Genomic DNA, 23,969 nt, shown 5'->3' on the forward strand with positions numbered 1-23,969 from the left:
TAAGGAAGATTTGAGATAGCGTAAATTGGTAATAAGTTAATGATTTAAAGGATTTTAATTGAGATTTGTTTTTAAAATTAGAAATAAGAAAAATGTGTGAATATTTAAGAATACAACTCCAAATAGATTAAATGGCTTTTAAGAATTGAATTAATTAATAGTTGAAAAATGGATTTTATTTTATTTAGTAATTGGGATGCATAAATGATGGAGTGGATGCCTACTTCCACCAAATGAGTAACCAAAAGTTTAGCTTTACATTTAAATTTATTGGACACCCATCCACACAACCCCTAACTTATACCATTAAATCTCTTTTCTTTTCTTTATTTATTAGTATTACTATTAAAAAAATATTTGGTTTAATAAATTAAAAAATGGATCTAAAAAATGGAGTTGGGATATATATATATATGTCCAATGATAAAAAAATGTAGATACTAACATATTTTGTTTCTAAATTATATAATTCATAAAAAACTGTATATTATTTTATATCTTACAATTAATATTTATAATTATAATAGTGAATAATTCTTTGTTTTCTACTATTTTTGAAGGTTTGAGTAATTTTTAAATATATATATAGTTTTCTTATTCTTAAAATATTATTTTCTTTCTACCAATGTTCTTGTTCTCATGTTCTTCTGGAATTGTGTATTAACAATTATAAAAAAAAAACTTTTTCATAAAAAATATATATACACACATGTTATATGTCAAATTTTGACCAAGAAAAAACACACTTGATATTCATGTGTCATTAACCGTTGAATTTGTAATTTGAAAAATAGAGGATTGAAAAATAAAGAAAAAAGGATGTTAGTAAGAGAATTATAGAATAATGTAGAAGTTGAGAAGCATAAGTTAGAGTTAATAATAATAAAGTATATTTGTAATGGATCTGATATAAGATTTATTGTTGTCCAACTCGTATTAGGATATATGAGTTTCCTAATCATAAATGAAATAAATTATCTCTCAAGTTGAATCGAGCAAGGCGTGCCAAATGGAGAAGGTTGGTCTCGACTCGATTGAGGGTCTTCCTCGAACTATATATTGGACTTTAAGTACGACTTTGAATCAAGGCATGCGGCCTATATCAATCTTTAATGGTCTCTTTTAACTCGTATCATGAAAATACCTTCTTATTTTCAAATGTCTGGTTCAAAATAACTCGTAACAACATATATGCATCATGTTCTATAATATGATATATTTTTCACTTTTCTTTATATAAATATCATTTTTCTTTTAATTTTCTCCTCTCTAAATTTCATTTTCTATTTTGTCTTCTTTCAGTCTATTTGTGAAATTTCTCATTTTCTACTCTTTTTTTTCTCTTTCTATAACTTTTCTCACTCTTCCATTTCTTTCTATTTATGTAAATATATTTTTTCCCTATCTAATTTCCTTTCTTTCACTGATATTTTTTATCTTCCATTCTTCCACTTTTCTCTCTTTAAACTTTACTCTGCTTACCTTATTTTAATTTGTTTATATTTATTTCTAACTTCTTCTAATCTTTTTCTCTTTAAACCATTATTTTCTTACAAAAGTAAATAATACTATTTCTCTATATCTCAACCTTTTTCTATCACTCAAACAATTTTCAGAACACTTAAAATTTAAAAGCTTTTCTTTTAGTTTTTGTATTTTTTTCTTTATAAAAATAAGAAAGCCAACAAAAATTAAAAACTCAAATGCTTATCAAATAGATTTCAAATTGTTAATTTTTTTTTTTTAAAAATAAACATATTAATTTTGGCTCACATGTTTAAAATTTTCAATTTAGATTAGAGTTTGGTATTTATCTTAATTATAGTCAACTTAACAACTCAATTTATCTTCGTTTACTTATTAATATATCGATTATTTAAATAAAACAACCTCTAATTTTAATATATTTAATTATTTAAAAAAATTATAGAATTTAATATTAAATCATAGGTAGATAGGTAAGTACTAAACTTATAACCTCTAAACTCATAACTATTTATCTAATAAGACGAAATGAACGTTCATTAAAATAAATTTTAGAGTAGATTTGATTACATGAGTATCATAATAATTTTTAAATGGACTTCACCCCTACAAAATAATTGTCTTACAAAGAAAGACTTGAAGATTATATATATATATATTGTGTTATTGAGAAAAAGAAATAGAAAAGATGAAAATAGAAAATAAATAAACTTCTTTTTTGAAAGATACACTCAACCAAGCAAGTACTTGTCCCTTCATAAACTATAATATCTCTAATGACACACACACACATATATATTATTAATATTTAGTAGTGAAAAAAGGTATTATAATAATAATGAAAATTCTTTTAAGAATAAAAAAGTACCCTTTTTGGCTTTTGGCAATTAAATAAGAAAAACAGAGTCAGAAAAAATGGAAAATGGCAATTGGCAAAGCACATGCCAAGTAGGTTTTGATGCATTCAATTGGAGGGACCATTAATGCAGAGTGAGGGCCTAACTTCCTTGATAAAAGACAATGACCCATTTTCACTAATCCCTTTTTTTTTTTGCTTAGATTTTCTCTATTTTTTTTCATTATCATCTAAAAAAAGAAACCTTTTTTAGTTTTAGTTTTAGTTTTTTTTTAATTGGGTTGTGTCATTTTTCTCCTTCTCACACATGCTCACATCCATCCCATATCCTTCTCTTCTTCTTCCTCTATCCATCTAAAAAGAGGGAAACAAAAAAAAAAAAAAGAAAAAAAAAAGAAAAAACCCAGAATCAGATTAAGAGAGATTCTCAAAAAATTTCCAGTCTTTTTGTGTTTCTCTTGCAGTAATCATTGATTTTGTTGTAAATTTGAAGACCCTTTTTACCGATCTCTGTTTGTGTGTTCAAAGTACGGTAATTTCTTTCTTTAAACCTCTTTATACTTCTCTTCAGGTCTGTCTCTTTTGTTCTGTTTGTGTGTGGTTTATCTTCTTAGAAAAATAGTGATTTTTGTTAAAAGTATTGGTTGATTTTGTTGACTACCTGTTTTTTTTTTGTTTTTTTGTTTTTTTTGTTTCTGTTTTGTATCAAATTTGTTATTGCTGAGTTCTTGGTTCTTCATGTTTTGGTTTATTTTTCCCAAGTGGGTTGGCTTGATTGTCTGAATTTGTGTGTGTGTGTGTTTTTTTGTCATGGTTTTTGCTTTTTCTGACTAGTAATTATGATTGTTGTAAAAGAGCTAGACGATTGATTTATTCAGTGTATGAAATCATTGCAGGAAGCTAAGTCTATTTATTGTCGCCATGGTCCTCATGGGTCAGAATTGATTGTTCACGAAAGTTTTCTTCTCTTCCCCTTTATTCTCGTGCCGAGTATGAATTTGTGTTAGTTTCTTGGAGCTGGGGCCATGGTTAGTGGCCATATCTTTCCACTTAAAGGCAGGTTCAGGTTTCACCTACCTATCCTCAGTTTTCCAATTATGTGTTCTTGTTTAATTAGCAGCTGAAATATTTACCTTTTTTGGGCATTTTAATATAATTCTGGATTTTAGCTGATAGCTTATGCGGATTTGTTGAGGGGGAAATCGTGGGGGTATGGTATATATATTCATTTGTAGGTTGGGTTCTTAATCTTTGTTTTGAGCTGAACGAACTCTTTTGCTGAAAGTAACCACTTTGGAAATGCCTTTTTTTGGCATTTGTAAGGATTTGAGGAGTGGTTTTGATCCTTTAATTAATGTAATTTTGATCTATTGCAGAAGTTGAATTTAGCTTGTTCCTATAGTTGATTCTAGTCTTGGAAATCTAGAAGGATTTCGAAGGGAAAGTTTCAAGGATCTGATTGCAGCATGGGTTACATATGTGATTTCTGTGCGCAACAAAGGTCGATTGTGTATTGTCGATCTGATGCTGCAGCTTTGTGCTTATCTTGTGACCGAAATGTTCACTCTGCTAATGCCTTGTCAAGGCGCCACTCGAGAACATTGTTGTGTGACCGGTGCCATTCACAAGCAGCATTTGTTAGATGTCCTGAAGAGAACATTTCACTTTGTCAAAATTGTGACTATATGGGGCATAGCTCATCTGCCTCCATTTCGTCTCGAAAGAGGCAACCAATCAATTGTTACTCAGGCTGCCCGACGGCTGCAGAGCTCTCATCTATCTGGTCATTTGTTTTAGATCTCCCTTCTGGTAGCGACGCTTGTGAGCAAGAATTAGGATTGATGAGCATTGCCGAAAATAGTGCTGTAAATGCCTGGGGCCCAAATGATAAAGCTGGTCAAAATGTTTCTGGTGTAGATGAAACCAATGAGTTCTCAAGTGTGGATAAATCAATTTGGTATGGATCGTCTTCAATGCCTCACATTATGGACCAACCGATTACTATGGATGCAACTTCACCCAAGGTATTTAACGATAAATCATATTCTCCAGTTGTAAACTAGAACCAAATGGTTTCTGAATCAGTTACGTTGTTTCATTCAATCCAAATCCTTCTTATATTTTGTGGTTCCCCCAAAATTCTTGTTGATAGGCCAAACTAGTAGAGAGTGTATAGTCCTAATTTACTAATCTATGTGGAAATGACAAACCAAAAAGGATATAGACTCGTAGGTTCATCTCTCAATCTTAATGACATCAATCTATTTCTACCATATTAATACCTTATGGCTTTCCTTTTGAAAATGTGAGTAGGTTGTAAGAACATAATGTATAAGCAAACTCTCGGTTTGGAATACATTGGTTAGTGTCTTAGTCGCCATTTTTCTATCGTGGTTTTCATTTTAAAATGTCCTGGTATCATTTTAAATTTCTACTAACTATTTTATTGAAACCATAATTATTGTTCAAAGATGTAATTTGTTGTGTATTTACACAATGACCAAGGATCCTCACTTTAATCTCCATTAGTGGATAGAGTGTCTACCTTGCACTTGAAGTAGATATTGGGTCTGTCATTTTTTCCAATTATTTTTGTTCTTCTGATCTCATATTAAAAAAATTACGGTTACCACTGGACACAATCCAAAGTTATATACTACAACACTTCTTTTCAAAAGCCATAGTGTTTTGTTTTTTATTTTAGGAGTCATGGACCTTGCTGAATAAACATTTGGATGGGCATTGATAGATAATCATTATCTTTAGACTCTGCAGTGAACTCTAAAACTTCAGTAGTTGTTCCTTGTTTTCTAAGTTCTTAATATTCGTTATGGTCAACTCTCTTTTTCATAGCTTGAAAATAATTTTGCCCACCTATATTTTTCAAATAATGCAAAGTTGTTTTATACTTCCACAAACATCTTAAATGGCTCTACAGGCAGCAGTGTTACTTTCTACAATCCAAATTTGTCGTTCTAGTCTACTTTGCTTACTAAAATTACTCGATTATGACTCTTCGTGATGATATTTATGTCTTAGAATTCAATAGTTTTTTTTCCATAAGAATCTTTGCAAATTTCACACTATTAATATGCAGTTGCACTATCCTGGAAGAAAAGGTCCTGAAATCGATATCGAAGATGATCTATATGAAAGTTTGAATATGGATGAAGATAGTTTGAATATTGAAAACTATGAAGAACTATTTGGTGTGTCTCTCAGTTATTCTGAAGAACTGCTAGAGAATGGTGGTATTGATAGCTTGTTCAGGATGAAAAACTTATCTGCCGCTAAATCTGGCTGCCCTGGTGGGGCTGCTGCAGAGGTAATCCGCTAAATCTTATTTCTTCATGTCATTTGTTTCCTAAATTTTTGAGAATGAGCACATTGTTAGTTGTTTCTCAAGGATAATTTTGTAAGGATTTGGTCAATTACACACCACTTGATTTAAGTTTAAGCTATAACAAGCATTAAGATACCTGCAATTACACTTGAGTATACTGTATACTTAACAATTGCAAGCTTCATTTCAGAAATGTGTTTGTGATAAGTAACTCTTGAGCATTGGATTTAAGAACTGTGTTGAACATTGAGACTCAAAAAACTCAACTTAAGAGTCCCAAAGCCAATTTGATCTCAACCCCTAAGACAGTTTAGGTTACATATTACTTAGATGATCAAACAAACCATGGATTTGACAAAACTTGTGGCTGCCATTAACCCTTGATCTTTGAATCTCTCCACAAGTAAGATCGAGCAAGTCAAGCTTGAATGATTCTAAACATGCAACTTAACCGTATGTTAAAGAAACTTAGCTCTAGGCTAAAGGAAAGCTCAAAGATTTTTTTTACTACACATGTCCAAGTCTCACCTTAAAATAAAAACTCTTGAAGTAATTTGAAAGGCAGGTTCCTGAATCTAATGCCTGACTCGCACAAACTGAAGCTTGAGATGCACTTGAATTTGTTTGATTGCAACTGTAGTCTTTGAGAGATGAATAAGATAACTTGGTTCACATCATTTGCTAAACATGAATGTTTATTTATGTTCAGGGGGCATCAGTCAGTTTTGTTAATAATGTAATGCAGCCTGCAAACAGTAATGCAGCATCGGCAGATTCTGTTATGAGTGCGAAGACTGAACCAGTTCTTTGTTATAACAATAAGCAAGAGCACTCCGGCCTATCGTTCTCTGGCATGACTGGAGAGAGTAGTGCAGGAGAACATCAAGACTGTGGAGCTTCATCAATGCTTCTAATGGGAGAGCCGCCATGGTGTTCTATGGCCACTGAGACTTCCTTCCAGTCATCTAATCGTAGCGATGCTGTAATGCGCTATAAGGAAAAGAAGAAAGCTCGAAAGTGAGTATTTAAGATTAACTTAGACATGTGCATGCATATGCAGTCTTTTTCTCAACCTCTTTTGCATGTTCACTCATTATTCACCAATGTAGGACTTTCAAGTTGGAATTGAAATTCTGAAATATCACACGTTACGCAACATAAATTGTCATAAAAAGCGATGACCTGTCATAAATACTGTAAAAAATCTATCATGCTGATGGTTGAAATTGAAAGTAACTCTGGTTGTCTATTGTCTTTTTAAAACAGATTCAAATAAGGTGCATACTCCTTAAGTATTAGCCCTTTTAGCTTACATAATTATTTTACAAAGCTTTTGCATTATCATCTATTGTTTGATACTCTAATAGGTTTGAAAAGAAGGTGAGGTATGCCTCTCGCAAAGTTAGGGCTGATACTCGAAGACGTGTCAAGGGGCGCTTTGTCAAAGCCGGAGAAGCTTATGACTATGATCCATTGAGTCAAACCAGAAGCTACTGAAAGTTCAAGTTTAGGATTTCAATGAACACGAAAAAGAAAAAAAAAGGATGTGGCTTAAGGGTTCGACATTGTACTCTAGTGTATGGATAGATATTGATATATCAGTGTCGGACAGGAAGTATAATCATATACAAAGGAACCTGAGTTTTCATCAGGTAGATGTACAAAAGCCAGGTCTAATAGCTTTATCGGTTTAACTCGAGGGGCCGAAAAATCTGTATCCATTACCACCTAAAACGAACAAAGGATCGCAAATATTGGCCTCCCAGACAATGTACATTTCCGAGCTCTAAGCAACGGGTATAGTTTTCTTGGCTAATCAATGCAGCTTCAGCTCCTTTGCTATGTACTTAAAATTTGAAAAAAAAAAAAAAAAGACCATACTGATCTGATCATTGGCTGGCAATGGCTGTGTTCTCAACATGGAAGTACCTCTTCCTCCTCCTTGCTTTTGGCTACTTGACAAACATGGCTGCACCAAATTCACAGTTTCCAGGTAATCTTAATTCCCTTTTCAACTGACTTGTAAATTTGATAATCTGTTTATTTGATGAGGTAGAAATATGCAGCCAGAACAGTTATATTTGGGACAAAACTGGAACTGTTGTAACTTAAAATTTCCTTAATGGCACATAATGAATGTATATGTTGCAAAGATTGGTATTAGTATTTAACCAATTTTGTATTCTATTCTCTCTTTTTTCCCCCAAATTACTTCACAATGATATTAATAGTTTATATTCTGTCAAGAGCTCGTAAGTTCGATGTGCAGGACATGGCGGTTGCATTGGAAAGTCCAAAAGGCATATAACCAAATCAAGCATCTATACGCACAATGTTATTTTTGGCTCATCTACTACTTTCACAATACAAATCATGTTTCAATATGGAATTCACTACATTTCCCTTCTTTTTATTTTTTTGTCAAATTGGATGGAAGATGAGATTGAGAGTATGACATAGCCCAAACCTCTTGCATACTTTTAACCCCTTGTGATGGTTGACTTCAACATATTCTGAAAAGATGAGAATGTTATATTCTTTTGATAGGGTAAAAGAGGACCACTTTGTTTGGATTCTTTTTTAATCATCTTTTCATTATTATGAACGATTTAGACCTTACCTGGTGATGGATTAAGATTCTTTCTTTCAATATCACTTTTCTATTTGGTTATTGGTCTTCAACTCTCAATTTTGTAACATCTTGTGCAAAACAAATTGTTGAATTTATTCCATCAATTTTGTGTCATATAGATTCTTGACTTACTTTGATATTTTTAAAATTTTATTAAACTAATTGCATACTAAATCTAAAATCTATAGATAATGCAAGAAATAATGATTAAAAAAGAACAAATCTATCTTTGATATATCAAATAAGTATATATTTTTTTTAAATTTAGCAAAAACGTACTTGTTACATATTTTTAAAATTAAGAAAATCCATGACTTATTGTTGATTACATCATATCATTCTTTTCTCTAGAAAGCATTTTTTTTATTAACTTAAAATACTTAAATTTACCATTTTTTTTATTAACTTAAAATACTTAAATTTACCACCAAAAAAACATCATAACACTACATGAGTTAGAACATTCAGATGTTAAAGAAATATACATATCTAATTTCAAGTTGGGTTAGGTCATTTGTTAAGTCAATTTGAAATGACCTAACCAACAAAACACATAAGAACTCAACCCAATTTATTAAAAAATTTGAACCTTCACTTCGAAATATCGTGTAAATATTCTACTACTCGTCCTTCTATAGTTCTATATATTAGTAAAGAAATCTTGGGAGAATCTCGCTCAAGTAACACCAACAATCTCTCTCGTACTCAAAGTAACTAAGCATTGGATAGGTACGTTAAATACACATTTCTTTCAAACTATTTGTGCAATCCATACAAATGTAGACCAAATTTTGTATCTTTAAACCAATTTGCTCAAAAATCCTACAAAATGGGCGGCATTTATACAATTTAATCTCACCAGATGGCACAGACTAAAAAATTGGATAATAAAATAGGGGGGAAATTCTTTCTTTTTGCTGGATAACATATAGCTGAGACATACATGTGCTGAATTTGCTAACAAGCCAAAATCGAGCTTAGCTTTTTAAGTATACTATAGGCAACTTGAAAGCTACTACAAACTAGGCAATTCACTTGTAGTGTTAGACTAGTCAATCATCTTCATCTGAACTACTGTCTTCCAACACCCTCCCATTGTCCTCTGCCGCTGTCATCATATTATCCTGCACGTATAATCAATCCAAATGATATGAATATCGTAACTGATAAAAACAGAGATCCAACCTACAGTAGGCTTTGAAAATATATCGTATCTTACTGGCATCTTATCCCAGTCTTTTAATTTGGAATTGGTCAACATATAATTGTCGCGTAACGGAGCCCAGGCAGGGCCTTCAGTGTCCGCTGCACCACCTGATGTGTTTAACTGTTCAACACAGAGATGGCTATTTGAGTTTGTTGCATTATGGACATGAAAGAACAGATACTCAGATAGTGTATGATGGTGACCTGAGTTTCACTCCCTTAATCAACACCCCTTTCTATGTCAATTTTCCCCATAGGGCTTGGTCCCCGCTCCCCATCCCATTTACCTTTTTTAATTATGTATTATTAAATTAGAATGCCTCGTAGGAGATCCCTATCCCTATCCCGATCTGCATAAATTTAACAGAAATTTTGTGGAGACATGAAAGTTATCCCTGTTCTTGCCCCAACCATGGGCATCCCTACCCTTCCAATTCCGCTACCCACATACAATAAGGATGATGGACATGCATAAGCTTTGCCTCTGGGCACCGAGCTTAGGTGTTTGTAAAAACTAAAATCGCTTGTAAGAGATTAAAAATAGAATTTACCAGCAGTTAGTTGAAAACTAAAAAGTAGAAAAATAACTGACCTTCGCATTACTGTTTGTTGCAGACAAAGTTGGCTTGCCCAACTCAGAAAAGAAAGCTTCTTTTCTGCGTTTATTTATAGCTGGCAATATAAACCAAATAATTTGCTCAGAATGAGACATGATAGAATGAAAAACCACTCAAGACATGGTTTCACCCTCAATCTTGAATGGCAACTCAGATTCACAATTCAGGAAATAAAGGATAAGTATCTTGATACACAAACAAAATGGGTCTAACAAGGTTACGCTGAACATTACATAATACTATTACTATATAAGCAAACAGGGGAAGGCATTAATTGACTGGGAGTAAGAATGAGAAACTAATATGTCGATCAATTTGAGGGGCTAACTTCAAATCACTGATTACTCCAATCACAGACATATTTTCTATCAAAGACAATATATTAGTCAAGTTGACCATGACTCATTTATTAGAAGTTCAATACGTGGTCAGACTATACGAACATAATTTTCAACAAGTACAAAGCAGAAACCACGAAAAGAAATAAAAGACATACATCATATGACTAGAAAAATTAAACTACAAGATTTAATATGATGCAGCATGCAACGACAAAGACATCAACTGAATGAAAATTTAGGGACGACATATTCATGCGGCAAGAGAAAAGAAACTGAAGATTATATTACTCATACTCATACACAATCTGAGATTTTGTAAACTTCTGAGATCATAATACCTTTAGCATCTTTAGTTCTCGAAGGATTCAACCCTTTCTGAGCATGTTGTGCCTTGTTCACCTGTCATATTGAAAATAATGGAATTCAGCGATGAACACAACATAGTTAAGGAGGATGCAGCAAAAAAGTTGTCTGAAATCAAAACTTGGCTACTTACAGCATTAAACAACTTGACGACTAACATTCAGCAAGCAACAATACACATGGAGATAAATGTGTTAGAATGATGAGAGACATAATAAACAAAGTCAAAATAAAAAAGATAACCACGCCCATCTCAAAGTAAAATAGAACTATGCTACCTCCTTTTGTAGCAACACCAATAAGAAATTTTTCGTGAGAATCCAGGTATGTAGCCGGTTTCACATGACCTTTTTCTCCTACCTGCAATATTCGAACATTTACATTCGACCAATTTCAAGAAAAAGCTCAATCATAGAACAAACAAGATATTTGATTTAAAAGGAAATACCAGTTGTTTTGCTTTCCTGGCCTCTCCTTTAACCTTCCGCTCAGCTTCCTCTTCTGCAAGCTTTTCAGCAACAAGCTTCTTGTTTGCTGATAATATCGGACCCTGTATCACAAATATGGCACAATCATGTCTTCATTACTTCAACTGTTAAAAACAATTTGGACATATTTAAGATAAACTACCAGAGTTTCATCAGATATGTTCTTCTTGAGAATACTCATGAATGCAGCTCGGAATGCTCTACAACCTTCTGTAAACTTTGTTATACCAGGTTGAATTTCACCATTTTCATCATCTTCAGACAGCTCGACATCTGCATTCACATCCTTCCTTTCCTCTTCACCCTCAGAAAACTCTTCATCTCCAACCTCCTCCTCATGACTGCGCACCAAAATTTTGCTCTCCTTTTTAACTCTTGGAGCCTTCTCACCATCATCATCGTCATCGTCTGAATTATACTCCCGCGCCCGTTTTTGGAAGAGTTTCTTCATCTTCTTATCAATCTTAACTTTGTTTCCACTTCCACCCATCATCCTCGGCCTTTTATTGTTCCTGGAACCCATCTTTTTCCTCCTCTTTGCACCTCTAACCAATTCTACCGCATTCCCGACGTCAGTCATAGTACCTGATTCTAATGCAAAGCTTATCCGAAACAAATATTCCAAAAGATCTTAACCCCTGTTTGAAACCCCTGAATTTGGAAGGATTATAAATCAGTGTTTTCGGATGTCCCAAAAAAATGAAACCAATTGTTTGAAAAATGACATGAGTTTAAACTAATATACACACACCTGTTTACAATTCTACCCCATAATATATATGAACACCTCATAAGATTTCTTATATATGTATAAATTTAATTTACGCCTGTCTAACAAAAACCACCATATGCCAGTTCGTAGGCATTCATAGTTTCTTCAATATTCAAGAAGATTCGATGTCGTTCGATCATACTCAAACTCAATGTTATCTTTCTAGTTTATTTGTCCAATGTTGATTTTGTTTTTAATTGATAACAATAACTTTAATATATTTAAACACAGGCTTTCTGTTCCAACAAGTCTTTTTATAGCCAAACAAACTAAGTGAATTTTCTCTTTTTCTTTGTTCATCTTCTTAAACATTTTATCATTTCATTTACTAACACCGATAGGAATGATAAGTTTTTTCCCTTATTCCTCTTGATTCAATCTTTTTTTCCCTCTAATAAAAATTCTTAACTTTATAATTTCATTCAGACTACTTGAACATTGGTTGAAGAAGCAATCAACAACCCCAAAAAAAACACTATCGATTTTTCTTCTCCGTCGGTGAAGAGAATAAACCAACATAGCCCAACAAAACAAAATAAAGCGAAAAAAAAAAACCTTGGAGACCTGAAAAATGAGCAACGGCGGCGATGACAAGGGGCTGAACCAGTGTGCTTCTAAGAAGAATGAAAAACAGATATAAGCAACTCAGATTGCTGGAAGAGGCGAGAGTGTAAGATGGAGGGGGGCAACAGCGAATTCGCCGGAAGGCTGAGGCTGAGGCTGCGGCAGCTGTTAGTGCGCCGTCCGGTAGGAGGAAGAGCGGAGGGAGTGCGGCAGGCGGGGGAGGGTTCAGTAATAGACGGAGAGAATGACTGAGCGAGAAATAGGGTTTAGTAAAAGGAAAAAATAAGGATGGTTTTATTAAAAAATAAATAAAAGAAAAATAAAATTCTTATTATTGAATTTGATGTGTACGGCAGAGTGGGAAATCCAATCTTAAATGGAAATAAAAACATATATGTTTATAAATGTATGTTGTTAATATGATTTATTACAAAATAGATGTTTAAATCAAATAATACGATCAAAAGTTTAAAATTTTAAAATTTGATTAGTTACTTCAACAGTTTTTCAGTTTATCAGACTCACTTCTATTTGAGCCATATATGAGTGTCGTATACAAGTGTAAACTGACACTCTTCTATTTGAACCATATTTGAATCTCATATATGGATGAAATCTAAACTAACACTCTTTTTATGTTTTCAACTTTTAGCTTGTTTCAAGTATTGTTTTGTGTGATTAATTGATTTGAATGTTTTGAATGATTTTAACCTAAACAAATTTAAAAATTTAAGAGTAAAAATAAAATCATTATATATAATTGTAACTTACCTCAAAGGTAATTTCTTAAAAAATAACTTTTACTACTTTTTTTTAAGATTAGTACTTTAGGGTTACTTGATCTCTCACTCGCCTATTTTAGGTTTCAAAGTGGTATCAAAGGTTTTCTTCCCTTCCTTTCTTTAGGTTATGATAAACATTTTCATTCTTTACTTCTTTTTTTAGTGTAATTTATACTTCGTATATATATATATATATATATAGTTATTTTGATTTAAAGATAGTCTAAACCTTATTTTTTAAATTATCTGTGTATTTTAGTTTTCGGAAATTAAATTCTGATAAACAAAATCACTAGTGATCTGATGCTTATTTCGAAAACCAAAAAAACATTGTTAGACAAAGTCATAATAATTTATTTTGTAACACATACCAACTATATTCATTTTATTTTTCTTTGTGTGTGTAAGGTTTTGAAATGACACAATAACTTTGTTTGTGAATGTGGATATCCACATGGCACATAGTCATACCATTCCCTTCACATCCACAATTCAAAGTCCCTTAAATCTCTATGCTTTTCAATAAAACTTAATTGAATCATTACTACATCGGTTACTTTTGTTTTCAATTCTCCATTTCTATCACTACTATTTCAATGATTTTTTTTATTATTCATCTTTAATTATTTTGATACATTTAGAATATAATATGATGATAATATTTGACCAAAGAAACTCAATTAACCTTTTAAGGGTCGTCCATAATTAATTTGTATATTTTTTCTGAAAATAGGTAACTTACGTAACAGTTAGAATAAAATCGGTGTTGTGCTTGCCATAAATGGTTTGATGCTTGCCATGAACTTACTTGATATATATGTGTGTGAAGATTTTGTGTTCAATATGTAGTGGGGAGCCAAAAATTAGGAAAAGTTGGTCTCGTTCTCAATCTTTGTTGTCAAATCGGAAATTTATGATCAAATGGCCTAATTGTCTCCGATGGTAGGCATGCAAAAGTGAGTCTTTAGATTAGATGTTGTCTTTTCCATGTCAAGCATTGCTTCAAATAGGCTTTGTTTTATGCTCATCTTGGATTTCTTTAGAATGAGACAACTTTCTTGACCTTGTTCCTAGATTTAGGGTTTGCTAGAGAGGAGGAAAGAGTCAGAGGCCTTCGAGAAAATAAGTTCTTGTAAAAGCATGGGTTGGAACTGACAAGGCAATTAGGATAGGTGGTCTAATTCCTTTTCTTCTTAGACTTCATTGAGATCTCGTTTGGACCTCTTAGGTACGTCTCATGTCGTGTCATGAGAATTGGTAGATTTTAGCCATAACTTTGTTTATCGTTTCATCCATAGTGTTTATTAATATTATTTAATTTTCATTCTTAGGTTTCAAAATGGAAAGTTGCATCGTATGAAAAAAAATTAGAAAAAAACAATTCATAACATCTCTATTTTACATATTGTGAATATAACAAATATAACAAGTAATTAATGATATCAGACAGCTCTTAGAGAGTTATTCATCATATTAAACAAAATTCAAACACTATAATCTATATTAAATGATTTTAATTATGAATGTATTTAACATATACTCGATCAATTAACGTATATTCAATAACATTTTTCTCATCATTGTAATAAAAGATTTAATTTCACTTAATAGCATTTTTTTAGTACAATTTTATTGCATAGTTGGATAATGAATGATCAAAGTAAATGGGCACTCACACAAAATAAGATTACATTGTATAAATGTAATTTTTCATATGTTACTTCAAAATTTAATTTGAACTTAATTTGTTGTTTAACTATTTATTTCAATTATTTACTATGACATCTTATACTTTATAAATATCAAAAATTTATTTTTTTGGTCAAAAGTGGGCATTTGGTCTAGTGGTATGATTCTCGCTTAGGGTGCGAGAGGTCCCGAGTTCAATTCTCGGAATGCCCCATTTCTATTTCTCTTTTTCTTCTTACATCTTTTAAATTTTTAACCATAGTCTGCTATCACTTTGTTAATAATATGATTAAATTTAAGTGTATCTAATAATAATACTACTAGGCGTAATTTGTGGAATGCCAATGAAATTTTATGAAGTTAAAAAATTAAGTTTGTCGTTAGTCGTTACATGAACTTAGAGAATATTTAGTTACTGTTAGTAAACTCAAATCTACTAGTTATCATTTTCGTGTGCGAATAAAAATATTTTGACCTTTCCTTTAGTTTATGCAAAATGATTATTTACTAATTTATGTCGAATTTGGTAACTCTTTCGTTTTTTATTTATACTATTATTATTAATAATAATTAATCTTCCCTCTTTTCCTCGTTTTACAATGATTTACATTTTTATAAAATATAATGAATAGATTCTTAGCCAAACTTAAAAAATAAATACAAGTTTTGAAAATTATTATTATTATTATTTTAAACTTTTTATTTGATTTTTAAAATGATTGGTAGGATATAGATAACAAAGGAAAGGAAGAAAACTGAAAGTGAAAGTAATGTTTTATAGACTTGTTTTTTAAAATTAAAAATTTAAAATGGTTACTAAACAACGGATAAATATATAAGTTTTTTTCTTTTTTTTTTCATATTGTGGTGTATTACTTTTAAATTTCTGACCACAAACAATTTCATTAATTTGGAAAGATTAAAATATGCATCAAATCACCAAAATATTTAGAAAAAGACAATTTGTGGCCTCAGTTTTGTGTGCATATTGTAAATATGCAAAATTAATGATTTCATATGACTATTGTAAAGTAATCATAAGACTTTTAAATTGGCTACTTTTATAAAGTTAAAAAGAGATATCATAAATTTGGTATGTTTTTGCAAAATCTTCTTAAAATATTGTTTGAAATAAAGTATTAGAGTTTTCATTTTATTAATATAAATAAAAAGAAGGGTGGAGGCACGCGAGTTGAGTGCGACGAGGTTCCTCCGATCCTCCGATCGCTTATATAAGTGGCCAAAAGGCCAGTGAATTGGTTGAATCAAGATGAACTGATCATCAATCTTTACCATCCCTACAATTCCACTATTTTTCTTCGATTTTTTCCCTTTTCAATCCTGCTTTCTCTGTTCTCCAGTACTGAAAGCAATTGAAGTAAGTTTTCCTTAATCCCTTTTCCTGTTCATTTCCTTTCCGAAAGAAATGTTCGCTTTCCTCTACTGGGTTTTGTTTAGTTTCTGAGTTTGGTAAAGGAAACGACTCTTTGAGCATTTCAGTCTCATAAATTTCTCTTCTTTTGCACTGGTAGACTCAGCTTACTTTGACCACCAGTGGATTATTGTTCTTTATCATGTTTGAGGATGTAGGAGGGTTTTCCATTTTCAGTGAAACTTGTGTGGTTTTAATCCCTCAAAAGTGTTTTGTGGAATGTTATTAGGATTTGTTGTTCTTAGGTTTTTGGACTGTTGAAATTTCTCTATGTTCCTGGTGGAAGATTTTGTAATTGGATCTTTAGCCATAGGGTTTACTTTTCAGAAATCTATTCTTGAATGGTAAGTGGATCATGATTCATGTGATAATTGTCATTTCATATGCTTTAATGGAACTAAATGAATTCCCTTCTGTTCTTCCTCAATTTCTGCTCCTGATCTCTATTGGTTATGGAGATTTCATTAATTAGTTGCTTAGTTCATTTTCTTTCCTGACGATTTGTTCATGAACTTCAGTTATTTATTACATGGTTCATCCAAAATAAAAAGGAGAAAAAGCAAGAGGTTCTTAGTTGTTTGTTTACTTTTGTTTCAGCTCTGTCGTGAAGAAAGGCTTGCTTGCAAATTACAACCTCTGAATCATTGTGTATTTCTGATCAATCTGCTAATTCTATTCTTGCTGTACCGACTGAGTTTGTGAAGTTTGCTTTAAACACGATGGGTCTCTCCAGTCTCCCAGCTCCGTCGGAAGGAGTTCTGAACGTGATTCTTGTAAACACTGCTCTATCTATTTCCATGCTCAAGTGCTTTGTACGTTTAATCCTTCACATGGTAGGAATCCATCTCTCATGGTCATCAACTGTAGTCCCATCAATAGATTCCTTTGGAAGTTCCTCAGAGTTGGGAGATCCCAATTTTGGCTCCTCTTGGAATTACCTTGAGATGTTTCGAAACCGATATCCAAGGATTAGATTTGATAAAGTACAGAGTTCAGGATGCCGTGAACATGACTGCTCGGTCTGTTTAACTCAATTTGAACCTGAATCGGCCATAAATCACTTATTTTGTGGCCATCTTTTTCACACAGATTGCTTGGAGAAATGGCTGGACTACTGGAACATCACATGTCCTCTTTGCAGAACTCCTCTAATGTCTGAAGAAGAGAAATTTTGCTTTTGGTAAGTGTTTAGTGTACTACAAATGTAGTCAGAGGAAAACTCATGTACAGCATACTCCTAAAGATAATCGTGAGCACATATCCTATCACTGTTTGACATTTGAAGTTTGATATGTGTGACGGGTCTTAAAGATCAAAGTTTTGTCACAGTAAATACATGTTCATAGAAGTTCTATGCTTCTAGTTTGTGCTTTTAGTTCTGAGTTAATTCACTCTAGCTTTGAGTTAATACATTATTACTCATTTTCTTTGTATATGGAATTGGGTGAGTATGGTACAAAGTTTTTCAGTTGCTGTTTGTTTGGTATTGGGGTTGACAGTGGAAATCAATTTTCTGAAATTATTGTTTTAATTCATGTGTTGGTGATGGCTCAAATCTTGGTGACTATCTTATATTATGCTATATCTTGTAAGTTTTTTTGATGTCGAATACTGTTTGTCTATCGAGCATTATATTTGCTAGAGCATTATGATCTATATCGAAGAGTTCTCAGGTTAGTCTTCAGAAAAGAGAAGTTGAGAGAATACTTTACTTTACAGCATTATCAAGCATAACACAACTTTACAGCAAATTTATATTAGATATTGAATGAAGCGGTTTTCATTGTCCAAACTGGCAATCAATTAACCTTACCTCTTGTTCATCTTCATCTAATGTATTAGTTCTGTACTCAACTAAAAGTGACTACAAGTAACGACCATCAATTGATTCGCGTTGCTACTCTCTACCAATTCATTGATCTCTATAATATAGTTTTATGCCTTCATTCTCCAATTATTAAGCATACTGCATACTTTACATACTTTACAACATAGTGTTTGATTAAATGAACTTACCAAGTGGGAGAAAAGAATCCCAAAACGACCACATCAACGTTCTAAGAGTTAAGGCTCTAAAAAAATTTCCAATAAAAGATCATTTAGTCATTTTCCCTTTAATAAACTCACACTATCAATCTCTCAATCCTATTGAGATTAACGTGACCTAGTCTTAAATGCTAAACATAGGCTTTAGAAGAATATGGTTTGTTGAGATGAATATGGTTTGTTAAGATGACTTTTCCATATCCAACTCTTAGATTTATAAGCCTCAAGTTGTTGCAAAGAACTTATTATTATAGACAAGAAACTTTATTTTATTAAATTCAAAGTTTACATTGAAAAAATCTATTATTCAATAATAATTCATTAAACAATATCTCTAGATAATAGAATAATTTAACATTTACAAATAACGAGTCTTATGATATAAAACTCAATATAACATATATGATTTAGCAGTTTAGCATGTATAAGGATTTAGTTTTTTTAGTCTAAAAATTCCAATAATTTAATCACATGCAATAAATATAAAGTAAGTACTAGTTTGGTTAGAATGGTTCCATTGAATAGATAAGAATGTATATACGGGTAGATTAGGAGGAATTAAGTACAAAAATAGGGTCGTTTTGAAAACTTATTACCAAAATAATGCTGATTTTGACGTTCTTTTTTTTTTAAAAAAAAAAAGGGCGAGGTGACTCGGCTTCTCCATTTTGTTTATAAGTTTTTTTTTTGTTTTTTTTTTGTTTTTTTTTACATTTAAATAAAACTTATTTAAATATTTATATATCTTTTCTATACTTTTCTGAATGATTTTCTTTTTTAAAAAATGTAAAATGTAAAATTTATATTTTAATTATTATATATATGTTTTCAAATAGTTTTTTTTAAAAAAAGTTGATTTTAAATATTTTAGAATTATTATTAATATTAATATCATTTTTCAAGCAATAAGACCCAAATTAGGATATAAATTTTGGTAGTATCAAAATAATTTTTTTTTAAATAACCTTTTTTAGTAGGATCAAAATGATTCTAAAATTAATATCATTTTGATTTTTCCTTTTATTTTTAGTAAATTCGGTGTTCATTCAAAAGAAAATGGTTGTGAGAGTCTTCCTAATTTTTAATCACAAAAATATATTTATATATTTTAAAATCAAAGTAATATGTAGTATATGTCCAATTAGTGTCGGTAGAATGCAACACTATGAGAGTACGTGTTTGATGAGCACCAATTGATGCAAATATAATAATGCGACTATTTAGAGGGTGGTGGTTATTGATTACACATCAAACATGTGCTTCTTTTCATCTCGTTATGAAATGCTTATACAACTAAAAAATATAAATAGAGTACTTGAGTATGATCTTAATTTAAAAAACCTATACCTAAATTGTTACATTTTCTCTATCCTTTCATATACAGCAAAATGACCGCTTCTTTAATTTACCAATATAGCAACTAAAAAAATAATCATATAATTAAGTACAATATTAAATAATTGTATAATTTCAAAATTTCTATTTATAAAACATTGTATATTGATTTTTATAAAAAAAAAAAACCAGAAACATGTTAATAAAACATAATTTAATATCTAAAAATATCACATTGTAGGTCTTTACTTGAGTTTTTAAATTTAATTTAATTTTGTAAGAATAATATCTTGATTTAAAGAAATACCCTAATTTTATAATTTAACCATTTTAAATGTAATTGCAATAATTTAGTCATTGTTATTATGTAAGCAATTTATTATAAGACATAACGTATTGGAATGGAATACTTAAGAAGAGCCAACTGTCATCTCATCTTACGACAAAAATAGAAAGGAAGCTGACACGTGAAACCCACGTGATTCCATTTCCCTAAGGCTGCATTTGGGCCTTTCCCAACGCATTGGTTCACTGGATCTTATTTGGGCCGTTCTTCCAGCTGGCCCAACTTGTCCCCTGTGTCTTCCACCTCCTCTCTTTCTCTTTTTAATATTCTTTTTCATATATCGACAAATTTCTTCTTTCCTATCCACAAGGCCACAGCTAACATTATGTCATCTCACCCACAATTTCACATACCATACATTCATTTTAAACGTTTTGTGTTAGAGCTTTTCAATTTTGAAAGTAATAACTGATGAAAACCTAAAATTTTAATTACTAAACATACAATACAACTATTTAAAAATTTTGAGATAATTATATGTATCGGTTTCAATTACGTAAAACCTTCTAAATTGGTGGACACAAGTATTTATCAATTTTATCAAAAGAAAAAGTAATCTCTAGGACAAACATGGACGGATCTAAAATTAAAAAAAAAGGTAAATTTATGTAAGTCTGTGTCACACATTAAGTTCATAGTACAATACTAATTGGGGGATACTATTAAATGCGTTTGCCACCTGTCACTTCTTCTACGGCGGGCTCTCTTATGCTACAACAAGGGACCACGATATCCTCTGGCGGCACAATCATACACTGACACCTGGAGATTACACTCTTTGTAGATGTGTAACGCTCTTATACATGTGGGCTTCAAGAATTATTACGCGGAATTTACGTGGCCATATTGTACTGCAACACGTGTTGCCAAATGTACACGTAATCCTTGTGGAACCCCCGCATTTTAGAGCCCTGCCGATTTGGAACCCACACGTGTCCGTTCACATCAGTTCAAACGCCATACTTGAGTTGATATTTTAACATTTTCACTGTTTTTATTGGCTTATGTGGATGGGTTTTTGTTTTTGTTCTGTGTAGCGTAGAAGATTTGAACCATAAATTTATTTGTTAACACTAACCTATAAAAAAATCTGTTAAATTATGTTGATGTCGACGTTTTGTATAAAGTATATACTGGATATACTAAATTGAGCTATGTCATCTTTAATATTATATGGTAGTGTGTTAGTAACGTTTGATTGATTATTATAACTTATGAGTTCTAATATAGTATGTGATAGAAGAGTTGTTTTAGTATAAGTTATAATAAATTGTATTTGGTATACATTATTTAAAAGAATAAATAGGTACATAACCAGGACTTGAAGCCACGTTTGATGAATATTTTAGGGTGCACATGTAAATGCATGTTTGATCATCAAAGCGTAACTGTGTTATTGAAAATTAAACTAAAAGCGATTATGAGCAGAAAATTGTAATGCTATAGTTAAAGGTAGAAAAATTTTCATCATATGATAAAAATATTTAGAAAAAAACAGCACATGTCACATATTTCTTGCATATTGAGAATATGACAAATATAACAAGTAATTAGATGGTTATAAGAGGAGTATCGGGTTTTACACTTACTATTTTTTGTAATTTAGAAAATGTAGTGAAATAAATTATATTATCATAAATTTTATTATTGAAAACTCAAATAAATAATGATTAGTTGCAAATAACACGTACGTATAACGTATAATTATTCTCTTCATTTAGATATCATAAAACTAAATCTTCCAATATTTAAAAATATAATAATTATGGTAGAAGTTAAATCTTGGCTAGATTTTATAAATAATTTTAATTTTTTTTAAGATGTTGATATGGAGTTCTTAGTTAAAATTTAAAAAATAAAATAGCTAGTGATGTGGTGCTTATGATCATATTCCTTTCTAAACACCAAAAGAACATTATTAGAGAGAGTCATGATAATTTATTTTGTAACACATATCAACTTTATTTGTGAATGCACAGTTATATAGCTAGACAATAATGAGGTGCAAGTTGGTAGAGTGTACAAGTGTAACCATGGCTTTACAATCAACTTAATTTTTTTGTCAAAACATTATGATTGGATGTCTATGCTTGATCCACATGGCACATACTCATATCATTCAATCACATCCACAATACAAAGTCCCTTGAAGAAAAGACTAATCTCTCTGTATGCTTCTCAATAAAACTTAATCATATCGGTTACTTTGGTTTTTTTATTCTCTATTTCCATCGCTATTATTTCATATGAAACTCTTATATTAGCCATTTTCGATTGACGTTCGTTATGTTTAGAATATAATATGATGATAATATTTAGTTGGAGAAATGCATTTGAACCTTTACACGTCAACGACAATTCATTTGTATCTTTTGAAAATGGATAACATGAAGAACAATTAGAATAAAACGGGTATTGTGCTTGCCATAAATAGTTTGTGGAAGAATACACATGAACTTACTTGATATATATGTATATGTGTCTATATGTGCAAATATCGTGTTCAATATACATTAAGGAACCAATTAGGAAAAGTTGGTCTTATAACCAATCTCTCTTTCCAAATTAGAAATCTATGACTGAATAGCCTAGTTGTCTTCGATTGTAGGCGTGCAAAAGTGGGTCTTTAGATTAGATGTTGTCTTTTCTATGTCAAGCATTGCCTCAAATTGGGTTGTTTAATTTCATGCTCTTCTTGGATCATTTCTTCAGGATTAGACAACTTTCCGGACTTTGTTCTTTAAATCTTGTATTTTTGTTCCTCCGAGTTTCATTTAGGAAAACGAGGTAGGGCTTGCAAGAGAAGAGACAAGAATCAGAGCGCTTCGCGAAAAATAAAAAAAGTTCCCGTAAAATCATGGGTTGGAACCCACAAGGCCATTAGGATAGGTGGTTTGTTCTTTTTTTGTTTTCTTAGACTTCATTGAGATCTCATTTGGACCTCTTGGATATGCCTCATGTCCGTTATGAGATTCGATAAATTTTAGCTATAAATATTGTCACGTCATTCATAGTGTTGTTTATTATTATTATTATTTATATTTTTAAGTTTCAAAATTACTCCAAATATGAAAATTGTATTTCACAAGACATGCATATATAAACTTGGAAATATATAGATTTAAGAGAATAAAGTGAGAGATAGATAAAATAACTATATAATAAGCTAAGATAAATGCAATTTTTTTAAAAAAAATCAAGCAGTTTTATTGCAAACACACCATAATAATAAGCTGAATTTTTTTAAAAAATTAGAATATTGGAATAAAACAAAAAAAAATATATATAAAAGTAACTATTTATTTTAACTATTTTAACTAAATAATATAATATAGTTGTTTAACTATTTACTTCAATTATTTACTATGACATATTCCATTTTATAAATAATATAATTTTATTATTTTAGGCAAATGTGGGCATTTGGTCTAGTGGTATGATTCTCGCTTAGGGTGCGAGAGGTCCCGAGTTCAATTCTCGGAATGCCCCATTTTTTTTTTCACTTTTTCATTTTTACATCTTTTAAATTTCCAACCATGTCACACTATCATTTCGATAATAATATTATCAAATTTAAGTGTGTCCAATTATTACTATTATTTAAAACATCATATTATATGGTCATGGACATGTTATACTATTGTTAAATATATTAAAGGATCATTCTGGAGT

At 31.1% G+C, this 23,969-nt stretch overlaps 3 protein-coding genes and 2 non-coding genes across 11 annotated transcripts; 4 read left to right on the top strand and 1 right to left on the bottom strand.

Moving 5' to 3' along the window:
- Window positions 1–2,604: 2,604 nt before the first annotated feature.
- LOC101216326 (zinc finger protein CONSTANS-LIKE 9) lies at window positions 2,605–8,355 on the top strand. 6 transcript variants are annotated; one of them, XR_004218013.1, is made up of 7 exons: window positions 2,605–2,868; window positions 3,238–3,397; window positions 3,718–4,365; window positions 5,439–5,666; window positions 6,394–6,701; window positions 7,052–7,677; window positions 7,932–8,355. XR_004218013.1 is itself a non-coding variant. In XM_031888465.1 (6 exons), exons 3-6 carry the CDS (start codon window positions 3,808–3,810, stop codon window positions 7,179–7,181), a joined length of 1,224 nt encoding a protein of 407 aa, XP_031744325.1. In that variant the 5' UTR covers window positions 2,605–2,868; window positions 3,238–3,407; window positions 3,718–3,807; the 3' UTR covers window positions 7,182–7,871. The 6 variants fall into 6 exon arrangements, 4 of the variants coding, with proteins under 4 accessions (XP_031744325.1, XP_031744324.1, XP_004144557.1 ...); XR_004218014.1 differs by having other exon boundaries at window positions 7,954–8,289; XM_031888465.1 differs by lacking the exon at window positions 7,932–8,355 and having other exon boundaries at window positions 3,238–3,407; window positions 7,052–7,871.
- Window positions 8,356–9,031: 676 nt separating this feature from the next.
- LOC101216086 (RRP15-like protein) lies at window positions 9,032–12,940 on the bottom strand. 2 transcript variants are annotated; one of them, XM_004144508.3, is made up of 9 exons: window positions 12,668–12,940; window positions 11,474–11,982; window positions 11,292–11,393; window positions 11,122–11,203; window positions 10,977–10,996; window positions 10,819–10,879; window positions 10,115–10,194; window positions 9,536–9,643; window positions 9,032–9,440 (listed from the first exon to the last, which is right to left on the bottom strand). In XM_004144508.3, the coding sequence occupies exons 2-9, from the start codon at window positions 11,909–11,911 to the stop codon at window positions 9,369–9,371; spliced, it is 963 nt and encodes a 320-aa protein (XP_004144556.1). In that variant the 5' UTR covers window positions 11,912–11,982; window positions 12,668–12,940; the 3' UTR covers window positions 9,032–9,368. The 2 variants fall into 2 exon arrangements, with proteins under 2 accessions (XP_004144556.1, XP_011658649.1); XM_011660347.2 differs by having other exon boundaries at window positions 12,659–12,936.
- A 2,339-nt stretch (window positions 12,941–15,279) lies between these two features.
- TRNAP-AGG lies at window positions 15,280–15,351 on the top strand. The gene has a single exon. It is a non-coding gene; the product is annotated as a tRNA-Pro (tRNA).
- Window positions 15,352–16,312: 961 nt separating this feature from the next.
- LOC101215605 (probable E3 ubiquitin-protein ligase XERICO) lies at window positions 16,313–18,105 on the top strand. The gene is made up of 2 exons (XM_011660348.2): window positions 16,313–16,516; window positions 17,168–18,105. Exon 2 carries the CDS (start codon window positions 17,290–17,292, stop codon window positions 17,752–17,754), a length of 465 nt encoding a protein of 154 aa, XP_011658650.1. The 5' UTR covers window positions 16,313–16,516; window positions 17,168–17,289; the 3' UTR covers window positions 17,755–18,105.
- A 5,609-nt stretch (window positions 18,106–23,714) lies between these two features.
- TRNAP-AGG lies at window positions 23,715–23,786 on the top strand. Its single transcript has one exon. It is a non-coding gene; the product is annotated as a tRNA-Pro (tRNA).
- Window positions 23,787–23,969: the final 183 nt, after the last annotated feature.

Source organism: Cucumis sativus, chromosome 7 (genome assembly GCF_000004075.3).
Source record: "Cucumis sativus cultivar 9930 chromosome 7, Cucumber_9930_V3, whole genome shotgun sequence".
In the NCBI taxonomy this organism is placed as follows: domain Eukaryota; kingdom Viridiplantae; phylum Streptophyta; class Magnoliopsida; order Cucurbitales; family Cucurbitaceae; genus Cucumis; species Cucumis sativus.

Excerpts from the sequence above, each read along its gene's own strand:
- LOC101216326 (XM_031888465.1), top strand. The coding sequence starts at position 3,808 with ATGGGTTACATATGTGATTTCTGTGCGCAACAAAGGTCGATTGTGTAT. Across the intron at positions 4,366-5,438 it reads TGGATGCAACTTCACCCAAG|TTGCACTATCCTGGAAGAAA; the intron begins GTATTTAACGAT and ends ATTAATATGCAG. Across the intron at positions 5,667-6,393 it reads CTGGTGGGGCTGCTGCAGAG|GGGGCATCAGTCAGTTTTGT; the intron begins GTAATCCGCTAA and ends ATTTATGTTCAG.
- LOC101216086 (XM_004144508.3), bottom strand. The coding sequence starts at position 11,911 with ATGACTGACGTCGGGAATGCGGTAGAATTGGTTAGAGGTGCAAAGAGG. Across the intron at positions 11,204-11,291 it reads CCAGGAAAGCAAAACAACTG|GTAGGAGAAAAAGGTCATGT; the intron begins GTATTTCCTTTT and ends CGAATATTGCAG. Across the intron at positions 9,644-10,114 it reads CAACAAACAGTAATGCGAAG|TTAAACACATCAGGTGGTGC; the intron begins GTCAGTTATTTT and ends TGTGTTGAACAG.
- LOC101215605 (XM_011660348.2), top strand. The coding sequence starts at position 17,290 with ATGGGTCTCTCCAGTCTCCCAGCTCCGTCGGAAGGAGTTCTGAACGTG.